The 11,758-nt window shown below is 34.1% G+C and overlaps 3 protein-coding genes across 3 annotated transcripts; 2 read left to right on the top strand and 1 right to left on the bottom strand.

Moving 5' to 3' along the window:
- The first annotated feature begins 2,071 nt into the window (after positions 1 to 2,071).
- LOC107018700 (beta-glucuronosyltransferase GlcAT14A) lies at positions 2,072 to 6,602 on the top strand. The gene is made up of 4 exons (XM_015219248.2): positions 2,072 to 3,060; positions 5,269 to 5,344; positions 5,442 to 5,557; positions 5,658 to 6,602. Exons 1-4 carry the CDS (start codon positions 2,559 to 2,561, stop codon positions 6,170 to 6,172), a joined length of 1,209 nt encoding a protein of 402 aa, XP_015074734.1. The 5' UTR covers positions 2,072 to 2,558; the 3' UTR covers positions 6,173 to 6,602.
- A 597-nt stretch (positions 6,603 to 7,199) lies between these two features.
- LOC107019060 (pentatricopeptide repeat-containing protein At1g71060, mitochondrial) lies at positions 7,200 to 9,126 on the top strand. Its single transcript, XM_015219642.2, has one exon. It carries the CDS (start codon positions 7,322 to 7,324, stop codon positions 8,909 to 8,911), a length of 1,590 nt encoding a protein of 529 aa, XP_015075128.1. The 5' UTR covers positions 7,200 to 7,321; the 3' UTR covers positions 8,912 to 9,126.
- Positions 9,127 to 9,244: 118 nt separating this feature from the next.
- Positions 9,245 to 10,591, bottom strand: LOC107020082 (putative fasciclin-like arabinogalactan protein 20). The gene has a single exon (XM_015220409.2). It carries the CDS (start codon positions 10,528 to 10,530, stop codon positions 9,460 to 9,462), a length of 1,071 nt encoding a protein of 356 aa, XP_015075895.1. The 5' UTR covers positions 10,531 to 10,591; the 3' UTR covers positions 9,245 to 9,459.
- Between the last annotated feature and the right edge of the window lie 1,167 nt (positions 10,592 to 11,758).

Genomic DNA, 11,758 nt, shown 5'->3' with positions numbered 1-11,758 from the left:
AAATTTAATTAAATCGTATACATATCTCAAATAAAATCGTATAAAAAATCTCCACATTTCTTAAACTTTACGAACACTGAAATATATTCTTGCTTCATTTAATATGATAAAATCATATCGGATATTGAAGATTTGTACAATTGCCACGAACATAAATACCATCGTTTCCATAAAGCTACCTAAAGTTTATAAAATAAAATAAAATAAATAGGTTGGGTAGGGGTAATACTAGACACGTGGTTACCTAAGAAAGATTAATTATTTAATTAGTTATAATCATGTTAAGCTTTGTTTAATTAAAAGTATCGAGTTTAAATATTAAATAAGTGTCGAATTTGAATATTAGATATAAAATTACTTCAGAAATTATTGAATTATATATATGTATACAATATATGTATGATGCATTCGAAAATAGGTTTTATAATACCCTAAATTTGAATTTAATTCAACTCTATTTATAAAATATCAAATGATAGAATATTAAAATAAAAAATAAAAACAAGTTGATGATTTTTTTATGATTTTAATAAAAGGGATGATCAAAGAGAGTGAGCAATAACAAATGGCATACTCACATGCACATTATATACATTAGTTTAGATAATTCATGTTAATTAGGTGATCCCATTTAGGTTAAAACTTTAGCATCAAAGCAATAAATCAAAAATTCAAACTCATAAACTATATTGATTAAGATAAATCCAAAGATAAGTTGTAATTAGCAAACTTTTGAATGAATATTACAAGTAGCAACAAAGAGAACTAAACAAAATTAAAGCAAACAACATTCAACAAAAGGGTACATACATTATTCTCCAAAATTGTTAAGATATCTAATCACTCTTTTTTCCAAAAAAAAAAAAAAATAATTCAAATTTCTCATAGTTCTCTTTTTAATAATTGGCATACACCAAAAGGGGGGAAAAGGGGTGGGTGGGGGATTCAAAAAATGACATATATTTTTATATTCGAAAGAATTTAATTTTAAATAACTTAGTCATATAAATAATATGACATGTTTAAATCTACGAGTTACAAACTTTTAATTTCTTGGAGAGTGATAGTCAATCATATTTTCAATATAAGCGAGCAATCTATAAATAAATCAAACTTTAGGGTATTGTTTTATAATTTATAATAGCGAGAAAAGAAGGTTAATTTCATAGGGGTTTAAGAACAATGACAGTGAGTTACTTTTTTTAATTATTTGACTTGCGATTAGTTAATTATATATTTTAATAAGAGAAAGAAGAGATACAACTCAACGATAGATCAGTGTCACCATAAGAGATGCAATTCAACGATAGAGTGTCACCATAAGAAATACAACTCAACGATAGAGTATCACCATTTTGATGTAAAAATCACCCGTTCTAGGTGAGCTTGATTATCCATAAGTTCAATGTGAGTCCTTTTTAGTTAGTTTTTTTTCTTTCTCGTCGTCGTTAGAATGAATAAAAGACATATAAAACTAAATGACGAGACAAGAATCACTATATTTGACTAAGAAAAAAGTTGAAATTGATTATTAACTTCGCCACGAAATTATTATAGCCAAAATATCTTTTTATAATTCATTACTAAATAGAATTAACGATGAATTTATGAATTTTTCCTAATACTATTTCTTTCTATGGTAGGAAACTTAGAGGACAAATATGAATTCACATTATATATCTTAAAAAAAGTTTAATTTTTTTATGAACTTAATATCTAATCAAATATGAGTACCACGAAAAAATATATTTCTTAAATCGATAAAATCTTTAATTATAGCTCTCGAATTCAAAGATATCGAACATCAAAATAAAAATAAAAATTTTTAATTTTTGGCTCTCCAACCTCCCAAAGTTCTAATAAAAGTAGATTTGAGTAAATTCACCTGTGATTTATCAATCCCACTCTCAATATAAGCACGTAATAAACACATCTCTTGTCAATAGCTTCATCGTGTTTCCACGCTCTCTATCCGCGAGTAATACGAGAAACCTATCTTTTACAAATAGTACTATTAATTTTATTTATTTGCTTAGCTAATAGATCAAAAATAGTGATTTTTTCATAAAAAAATAAAAATAAAAATTTTAAAACTTTGCTTCCATTTCTAAATCTTCTTTGCTTAAATTTTCATCTTCATTTTAACTTATTAATACACACATCTCTTTCAAACCCTAACCCTAAATTCATATTTCCACAATTTTTATGTTATAATTAGAAATAAAAATTTCAGAAAGTTTAATTACTTACTATTATGAAAAGGGTGTTTTCTTGATTTAGTATTTGTTGAGAAGGGTATTTTTTTCCCCACTGTTTTGAAGATCTCAAAAATCCTAATTTTGAGAAGAGAAAAAAAAAAGGTTCTTGATTTTGATGAAGTTAATGAGAATTGTGTTTGAGTGAATGGAAAGATCTTGAAAGAACCTATTTTTAGTTGAAGATTCTTAAACCCATTGTTACCAAAATCATTTTTTTCATAACCCCAGATCAGAATTTTGGAAAATTCTGATAAAGATTGAATTTTTATTTTATGTTTCTATGTTGAGTGTAGTTTAAAGATGGGAGCTGAAAAGAAATGGTTGTATGCACTTTTTTGTGCAGCTTTTGTATCACTTTTGATATTTTTGTCTTCCATTTCTGGTTTTAGCTCATCATACTATGCATTTTCATTACAGAGGAGATTTGCCACGCCCGTGAATCACGGGCGTGGACATCCACCTGCATTTGCATACTACATTTCAGGTGGAGGGGGAGATAGTGATAGGATTTTTAGACTTTTGTTAGCTGTGTATCATCCTAGGAATAGGTATTTGTTGCACATTGGTACTGATGGGAGTGATGAAGAAAGATGGAAGCTTGGGATGTTAGTGAAATCTGTGCCAGTAATTCAGGCTTTTGGGAATGTGGATGTGGTTGGAAAGCCTGATCCAGTTACTTATATGGGTTCAACTAATATAGCGGCAATGCTTAGGGCAGTATCAATTTTGTTGAAGGTGGATGATGGATGGGATTGGTTTGTTAATCTAAGTGCCTCTGATTATCCTTTAATTACACAAGATGGTAAGTTTTTGCTTTAGCTGAATTGGTTATTGTTTTGTTCATAATTGAGTTTATTTGTTTGGATAAGATTGCTTCTGATTGACTATATGATAAGGTAGAAGCTTATAATTGGTAAAAAGATTCATGAGTTTTGAATTTTGGTAGTTAGTTTTGCTTAAAGTTTCGATTTTTTGTCCTCTGGATGAGTTTTAAGTTTTGGATATGAGCTGTATGTGAGTCAAAAGTTTGATTTTTGGATCTCATGTCATTGTCTACAAGGTCTGGGACCTTCCCCGGATCCCACTTGTAGGATTACACTGGGTATGTTGTTGTTGGATCTCATGTCATTGTACTATTGACTAATACTGTCTTGCCAACTGGATTAGTGTGTCAGTTTAGAAATTTGTCGCTTTTGGTTTGTGCTTCTGGATCAAGCTCATTTTACATGGAGCATTGTGTTTTTATGGTATATGATTGGTGAATGAAGTTGGAAAGATATGAGTATTATTTCTTGTCGGGGTAATTACGGGGAAGTTCTCATTCTTATGATATGTGATAGTTTAGTGTTGTTTGTCGGTATATATCTTCTTATTTTTGCTCCTCTAAAGAAATATTGAGATTTTGTGTTCACTCGAAATAACATGAAACTCTAGTTGAGTGACCTATAATTAGAATAACTTTTCAGAAGACCAGTTCATTTGCGGCAAGTGTTTAATGTACCGTTTGACAGTGATTCTGCTTGAGTTCATTTGATCCAACTATGCTTACATCTAGCCTTCCTATCTGTAGATGGTTGGCCAACTAATTTGCCGACTAGTATCTTTATATTAGAGCTATCTTAACTATGCTAGAGGATGATTCGTTTTCTTTCCCTAACACTTGGGGGCACAAAGGATGTAAAAGTTTCATGTCCTGCTTATTTGCTAATATTTGGTGGTAGATCTATTCCATGTGATGGAGATTCTTTTTTTTAGTTGTATCAATTTAAATATATTGAATGCACTCAATTACAGAAGCCATGTGCAGAAAAGGAATTTTCCAAGTAATTATTAGATATTTTCTTGAAGTAGCTTTAGTTTTATTATCATAATTCTCGGTCAAAAGGCCTTTCAAGTACATAAGACTAGTTGCGTTGGTTCAGGCTATTGTTCTTTACAGATTTGAAAAAAAATCATAACGTCTATAACCATGAAATGATCCCAACAACTTTTTCTCGAAGAAATATAACTTTAGCTTTATCAGTAATTGCTTAATGAACTGTAGAAGCAAGAGAGGAAGGTTCGCTTGCAATTAACATCGTGATGAATGTATTGTTCGAGTCCGAGTCATGTAGTGGAAATCTATTGAATGCTTGATATTTGTTTAGACATATTGTCTTGCCAATAGCGACCGGAGTAAGAGATGTAGAATAACTTCTGTCTACATTTTGGTGGAGTTATTCTAAACAATAAGATGAAAAGCACCAACTATGTTCAGGATTTTGGTTTAGTTGATTGACGAATTGGTTAGAAGAGCAGGGAAGCAAATGAGTATTCCTCTATTTTCCTAAACTATTTATATGAGAGGGGGGTAAAACGATAGTCTCTCCTCAATTGATGGGAGGGGAAGGGTGCGAAGGATAATAGGGTCTATGATAATAAACATAACATACCCAATATAATCCCATTAGTGAGGTGTGGGGAGGGTAGTGTGAAGACGAGCCTTACCCCAACAAGGTAGAGATTGTTTTCGATAGTTTCTCTGCTCAAGTAAAAGCATTACAAAGAAGTTCGGAAAAAGAGACAACGGGAGTGAAGAAGCCAAGACAAAATGACTAACAAATCATACTAAAAACGAATAGTCACTCCCACAAAAATAATACAATAATCCAAGTGCCAGAAACAATAGGGTGTATGATAAGTTAGAAATCATCTGTTAAAACGGGTTTTAGGACAGGGTTCCTTTTGAAGAATGGACAGGCGACTTCTCTTAATTTATATCACCATTATAGTCTGCTGATATGCCGAATGATAAGGATAGGCCTTGCATATTGAATCATCCAGGAATTTCCTTGATGAATATTGAACCATCGTGCATGAGACATCCAGTCGCATGTTTACTCGGAGATTTGCCTTGTTATGTTGATACTAGGTCCTGCTTGACTTAATAATAATTACTACTACATAGTATCTGTGGATTGACTCTGTTGCTCATTTTTCTACTCTGACATGGTTTCTACTCTGCTTTCAGACTTATCTCATGTCCTCTTATCTGTCAGTAGAGATGTAAATTTTATCGACCACACAAGCGACCTTGGATGGAAAGAGTAGGCAAAATATTGTTTTCTACTTTTTCGTTGTTATTAACACATACATTTGTATGTCCAAAATCTTGAATAGTTGTTTTGTCTAATGGAATTGTAGGGGTCAACGTGTAAAACCCATTGTAGTTGATCCAGGGCTATACCTAGCGCGGAAGACACAAATTTTTTATGCCACCGAAAAGCGGCCAATGCCTGAGGCTTTCAAAGTTTTTACTGGTAGAGTTCTTCTTCATACTGCATTGTGATTGAGTCAACATATAACACATTTTTTTCAAAAATTGCTGACTGACTGAGGTACGTAAAATTTCAAATGCAGGTTCTCCTTGGGTTGTCTTGAGCCGACCATTTCTTGAGTTCTGTGTTTTTGGATGGGACAACCTTCCTAGAACCCTTCTAATGTATTTTACCAATGCAGTTTTGTCAGAAGAAGTCTATTTCCATTCTGTTGTTTGCAATTCACCGGCTTTTAAGAATACCACAGTTAATAGTGACATGAGATATATGGTTTGGGATAACCCCCCTAAGATGGAGCCCCTCTTCCTTAACACTTCTGATTACGATCTGATGGCGCAAAGTGGAGCTGCTTTTGCTAGACAGTTTAATAGAGATGAGGCAGTACTTGACATGATTGATCAGAATATCCTTAAGCGCAGCCCGAACAGAGTGACGCCTGGTGCATGGTGCATCGGTCGCAAGAATTGGTGGATGGATCCTTGTTCCCGGTGGGGTGATGTCAACGTGTTGAAACCTGGACCCCAAGTAAAATATTTAAAGGATTCTGTACAAAGACTGCTTCAAGATTTGAGTTCAGAATCAAATCAATGCAGATGACGAGCAAAGTATGATTTGAATGTCTGGTACTTCTACTAGCCCTGAGTTTACCCCCAGGTTTGTGTACGTTCAGCTTAGATGCATTTTTGGTCTACAATTCTTTATTGGGAGATATGTTCTTCGTTATCCGCTTCTTCAGTGTTCATTTTGAGATTGCGAGTTGGAAGAAGCATCGACAGGCTCTTTCCAAGTTTTGGATTGAGCTGTGGCCTTTGTACAACGTAATCGTAGAGCCACGATATATACTGTCTCCCAACAATAAGAGTAATCTCTCCACTGTACCACGTCTATATTTTTTCTATTGTAAGTTATTAATGAGTTTTCAAATCTCGTATATGTATGCCTTCTTAAGTTTTATCGTCACTGGACATTGTGTTACACACAGTTTAAATAGATCGATTATTGAGTTCTCTGTGAACTTTGTTTTTCAGCTTTGCTATACTTTAGAAGTCAGGTACAAATGCTATCCAAGTTACTATCTTCGAGCGTTTATGTTGGTTGTAAATGTAGCTACTATTTTTGTATTTCCTTTTATACGCGTTTTAATAGTTGACTAGACATATCTGCAACAGTATCAACAAACGGTAGATTGAACTACCAGTTGATACTCTGCCTGCCTCTCGAAGGCAGGTATCTTGTGAGTCGTGAACATACTCGAGGTATATGCAAATCGGTTCAGACACTATGATTTTCAGTTCGAATTGAATTGAGTGCTTTTGCAGACAAAAAAAGAAGAAGATAATTTAGTGTAGAAGGGTAAAAGTGAGCTCAAATTGTTTCATATTATTTTATGAGTCTCTTTCTTTTTGCGTATGTCATCTCATCAAAACAACTACTTAGAGAGGACAAAAATTTATTGACGCACAATATTTGCGACAATTCAGTATACAAAGTATTTCGTGTTAGCATAATCCAAAGGAAAGCCCATACATTAAAAAGTGTGGCACAAACGATAATAGTTGCTTTTAGTGCTTGAACTCGTAACCTATAAGTCATAGTATATAAAAAAGTATTTTTAAAAAAATCATTTTTTTCTTAAAATAATAAAAGGAAACAATTTTTTTTTTCTCATTTGCTTCATCTTCCCTAATTCTCCACTCCGTCCGCCATTTTCTCAGTTTTCAAAACCCAAACAGTAAATTTAGAGAAATGGGTTACCATCGATTCCTCAGCTACATCCCTAAAACCTCTAAAACCCTAATCTTTTCACTTCACAGCTCCAAAAACCCCATTAAAAATGGACCCCAAAACCACAAATTGATTTGTTTTTTTCGAATGTCTACTGGTGATAGCAGTACTACTACTTCTTTACCCTTAAACAAATCAATTCATTACGATTCAGTGAAGAATACCCATCTCATTTCCAATCCCCAGAACCCAGAAATTATCCAGGAAGCTGAAAGAATCTGCAAAATCTTACTGAAAAACACCAATGTTGCTGATGCTTTGAGTTCTTCTTCAGTAAATGTGAGTCCTTTATTAGTTAACGAAGTTATAAAGAAGCTCAGCAATTCTGGGATTTTAGCTTTATCTTTCTTCCGTTGGGCTGAGAAGCAGAAGGGGTTTGTTCATACTGCAGAGAGTTATCATGGTTTGATTGAAGCTTTAGGAAAGATTAAGCAATTTAAGATGGTTTGGATTTTGGTTAATGAATTGAAAACCAAAGGGTTATTGTGTAAAGAAGCGTTTGCACTCGTTTCGCGGAGATTTGCTCGTGCTAGGAAGGTTAAAGAAGCTATCGAGGCGTTTGAGAGGATGGAGAAGTATGGATTGATACATGAATTGCAAGATTTCAATAGATTGCTTGATACATTGAGTAAGTCTAGGCATGTTGGGAATGCACAAGAGGTGTTTGATAAATGGAAGAATAGGAAATTTAAGCCTAATATTAAGTCGTATACGATATTGTTAGAAGGATGGGGTCAAGAAAAGAACTTGTTGAGGTTGAATGAAGTTTATCGCGAGATGATGGCTGATGGTATCGAGCCTGATGTTGTTAGCTATGGGATCATGATTCATGCTCATTGCAAGGTTAAGAAGTATGATGAGGCGATTGAGTTGTTACACGAAATGGAAAGGAAGAAGATTAAGGTGACGCCTCATGTTTATTGCACGTTGATAAATGGTTTGGGGTCGGAGAAAAGGTTGGTTCTAGCTCTTAAGTATTTCGAGTTGTATAAGGGTAGTGGCTTTGATCTTGAGGTGTTCACTTATAACGCGATGGTGGGAGCTTATTGCTGGTCTTTGTGTATGGACGATGCGTATAGGCTAGTTGATGAGATGAGGAGATGTAAGATTGGTCCCAATACACGAACTTATGATATCATTCTTCACCATCTTATAAAAGCCAGAAGAATGAGTGAAGCTTATACGGTTTTTCAGAAAATGAGCAATGATCCTGGCTGTGAACCGACTGTGAGCACATACGAGATAATGGTAAGGATGTTCTGCAACGAGGAACGGACAGATATGGCTCTAAAGGTCTGGGATAAGATGAAAGCTAACGGTGTTCTTCCTGGAATGCATTCGTTCTCCACGTTGATTAACAGCTTTTGTCGTGAGAGTAAACTAGATGATGCCTGTAGATACTTTCAAGAAATGCTTGATATGGGCATGAGACCTCCAATTCCATTGTTTGATAACCTAAAACGTGCACTTCTTGATGAGGGAAAAGAGGATATTGTTAAAGCTTTATGGCGAAAACTTGAGAAACTAAGGAAAAGTCCTTTAGTTGGATGAAGACGAGCTTCAAAACATGGTCGTTAGAGACTCATATAGTCGATCTAAACTTGTTTGATACTGAGACGTAGCTTTTGTTTTCAGTATTGTTAGCTCAAGATTCATATGCTTTACTATGTCCATTTTCTTTCTTGTCCCCTTTTCTATGACCATTCAGGATTCATATAGTCGATCCTAACTTGTTTGATACTGAGACGTAGTTCTTTCTTTTTTCATGTTTCTTCGTTCATATTGTTATTCCACACTTCCCTAAGCATGTTACATCGTCTCTAGCTGGTCCAAAACTCATACCAAGCAAGTTCTTGATCCTCGAAAACTAAAACTCGAGCATGATCAAGGATCAACATGGTTACATTGCAGAAAATGAACATTATCAAGATCAAACAGAGTTATATTGGATTCTATTCAAGCAATTTCATCGTATTCAAAAACACGAAATCTACAGAAGTATAATAAACTTTTCCCAGAAACAGCAATTTCCATGATCACACACACACAGAGAGATACAATCAATCAAACACGATGCTCGAAATGAACTTTGAGATACCTTAGAATTCACTTCGATCAGGGGCGATGGAAGCATCAACCTCGGGTTTTACGGGATCTTCATGGATTTCACCATCGATTTCATCAGGTAATGGAATCAAGCTCTGTAATCCATGAACAACAACCCAATCATTGTAATACAAATCTGGGTAAGTGATTTCGACTCCATTAACAAAGCTCACATCATTCACTTTTGTTATCGTCAAACTCAACCCATTAACGTAGTTCTTAAACTCAGTTCCATTTACCATTTCATTCAAATCAGTCCAGTACAGTACACAGGGAACCAAATGCCTCAAAAACAGCTGCTGATACACAGGGAAATCCCCGGAAAATCCAACAATTGCATCGTCCATTGGAGCAAACACTGTTAATTTCAGCTCCGTATTCTTCAAAAACCCAATCAGTTGTAACTCTAAAAACGAAGCCATAATCAAATACCCCTTCGATTTCAACATCAACGACACCTCGTAAAACCGAGAAAATGGATCCAACCTGATACATTGAGGACTCGATTTGAAATTCGGGTTCCGATTCGTTTCCGGCTGAGTGAAATTCTGGGTGAAGAAATCTTCAATTCCGAAAACGATTACATACCCATCATCATAAATCGGCGAACCAACGATTTCAACATTGTTGATAGAAACACGCGAATCAGAACCAACACTCGTAACATAAAGTGAACTGGAAGGTGATAACGAAGGTATTTTTGAAGAAAACGGAAGGGATTGAAGTGAAGAGAGTGAAATCGAAACAGGGGAGAAATGGAGAAGGATATGAGAAAGAGAAGGCTGACCAAAATCGGAGAAAGACGAATCGGGTGGTGAGAAAATGGTGAGAGCAGAACCGGTAAGTGAATTTTTAGTAGCCCGTGAGATAACTGTATCAGCAATGAGCTCAAGTGTGAGTGACATTGAAATATAGCCGGAGTTCGACAGAGTCTCCGCGGCGTTAATTAGCGATTGTGGAGGTGGTGGTGGAGGCGGAGATTGAGCAGTAGAAAAATAGAGAAGAGAACTGAAGAAGAAGAAGAATGGTTTGTAAAACGCCATTGTTATTGAGCTTTTCGCCATTGTTGTTGACCTTGTGAGGTTTATGTAAGGGGTTTTAGCTATTGGCGGTTATTTTATGGAATCAAAATTAGTTATAAGTTTGTAGAATTGTACAAGTTTTACCCTTTAGTTTTGAGAATTACAATATGATAGGAGTATATTTTCTCGAAAACAACGTCTCTACATCTCGAAATAGTGATATGATCTATGAAAAACTCTACTTCCCCCGTATTCCACTTTTGTAAAATTACATTGAAATTCTATTGATAGACGATATAAAATGAAAATTCAATGAAGGAAAATTCAAATTTATCGAAGAAATTACTTTGATTTTCCTTCTAGTGTTCGAAATTGATATTTTAGTCTGAGATATTCAAATTTATGTCGAAAAGTTTCATAACAACAATATACATAGTGAAATCCCACAAGTATAATCTAGGGAGAGTAGAGTTTATGCAGACCGTACCGTATTGAAGTAAAAAATGTTGTTTCTGAAAGATTCTAAGTTCGACTATAACAAATCAAAATAAGTATGAACAAAACAATGAAAGCGAAGAAAAATAAGTATGAACAAAACAATGTATCCGGTTTATGCTATAATGTATCAGAGATATTCTTTAATGTATTCGAGCTGCATATTAATGTATCGAATTTATGTTAATTTTGAAGGGATTGATGTAATTACAATCTAAAGAAGAATAAATTGTAATTTCATATACAACCTATGTGATTTCTAAGATTTATTCTATTTTATTTAGAGTAAATTTTAGATTTAGCTAATATGAAAATCATATTTGTATGATATAACTATAGTTTGCATAACTGAACTCCATAACAAACTTTATGTTTGATATGTCTATTAATATATATATTTCGGTATACTTATACAAAAGAATCAATGTATAAGTATATATTTGGAATCTGTATACAAATAAGAAAGTATTTTTTTTAATAATTTGTGTTTGTATATACAATTTTCTCTCGCTTTATACAAACACGGACACGATTTATACATTTGTGTTTGTATAAAGTGAGAGAGAAGCGAGAGAGAGAATGGCGAGCGAGATATATGGGGAGAGAGGCGAACGAAAAGATATGTATATACATATATATATATATATATATATATATATAATATTATTTTCTCTCGCTTTATACAAATACAAACATATTTATTTGTGTTTGTAGAAAGTGATGGAGGCGAGAAGAAGAGAATGGTGAACGAGATATATGGGGAGAAAGGCGAACG

Source organism: Solanum pennellii, chromosome 5 (assembly GCF_001406875.1).
Source record: "Solanum pennellii chromosome 5, SPENNV200".
NCBI classification, from domain to species: Eukaryota; Viridiplantae; Streptophyta; class Magnoliopsida; order Solanales; family Solanaceae; genus Solanum; species Solanum pennellii.
Note: the sequence above shows the minus strand (reverse complement) of the source record. Positions and strands in the feature narration are given on the sequence as shown.

Bases quoted from the DNA above. Each gene is read 5' to 3' on its own strand.
- LOC107018700 (XM_015219248.2), top strand. From the start codon at position 2,559: ATGGGAGCTGAAAAGAAATGGTTGTATGCACTTTTTTGTGCAGCTTTT. The intron at 3,061-5,268 runs GTAAGTTTTTGC...CTCTGCTTTCAG, and splicing joins TCCTTTAATTACACAAGATG to ACTTATCTCATGTCCTCTTA. The intron at 5,558-5,657 runs GTAGAGTTCTTC...TTTCAAATGCAG, and splicing joins GGCTTTCAAAGTTTTTACTG to GTTCTCCTTGGGTTGTCTTG.
- LOC107019060 (XM_015219642.2), top strand. From the start codon at position 7,322: ATGGGTTACCATCGATTCCTCAGCTACATCCCTAAAACCTCTAAAACC.
- LOC107020082 (XM_015220409.2), bottom strand. From the start codon at position 10,530: ATGGCGAAAAGCTCAATAACAATGGCGTTTTACAAACCATTCTTCTTC.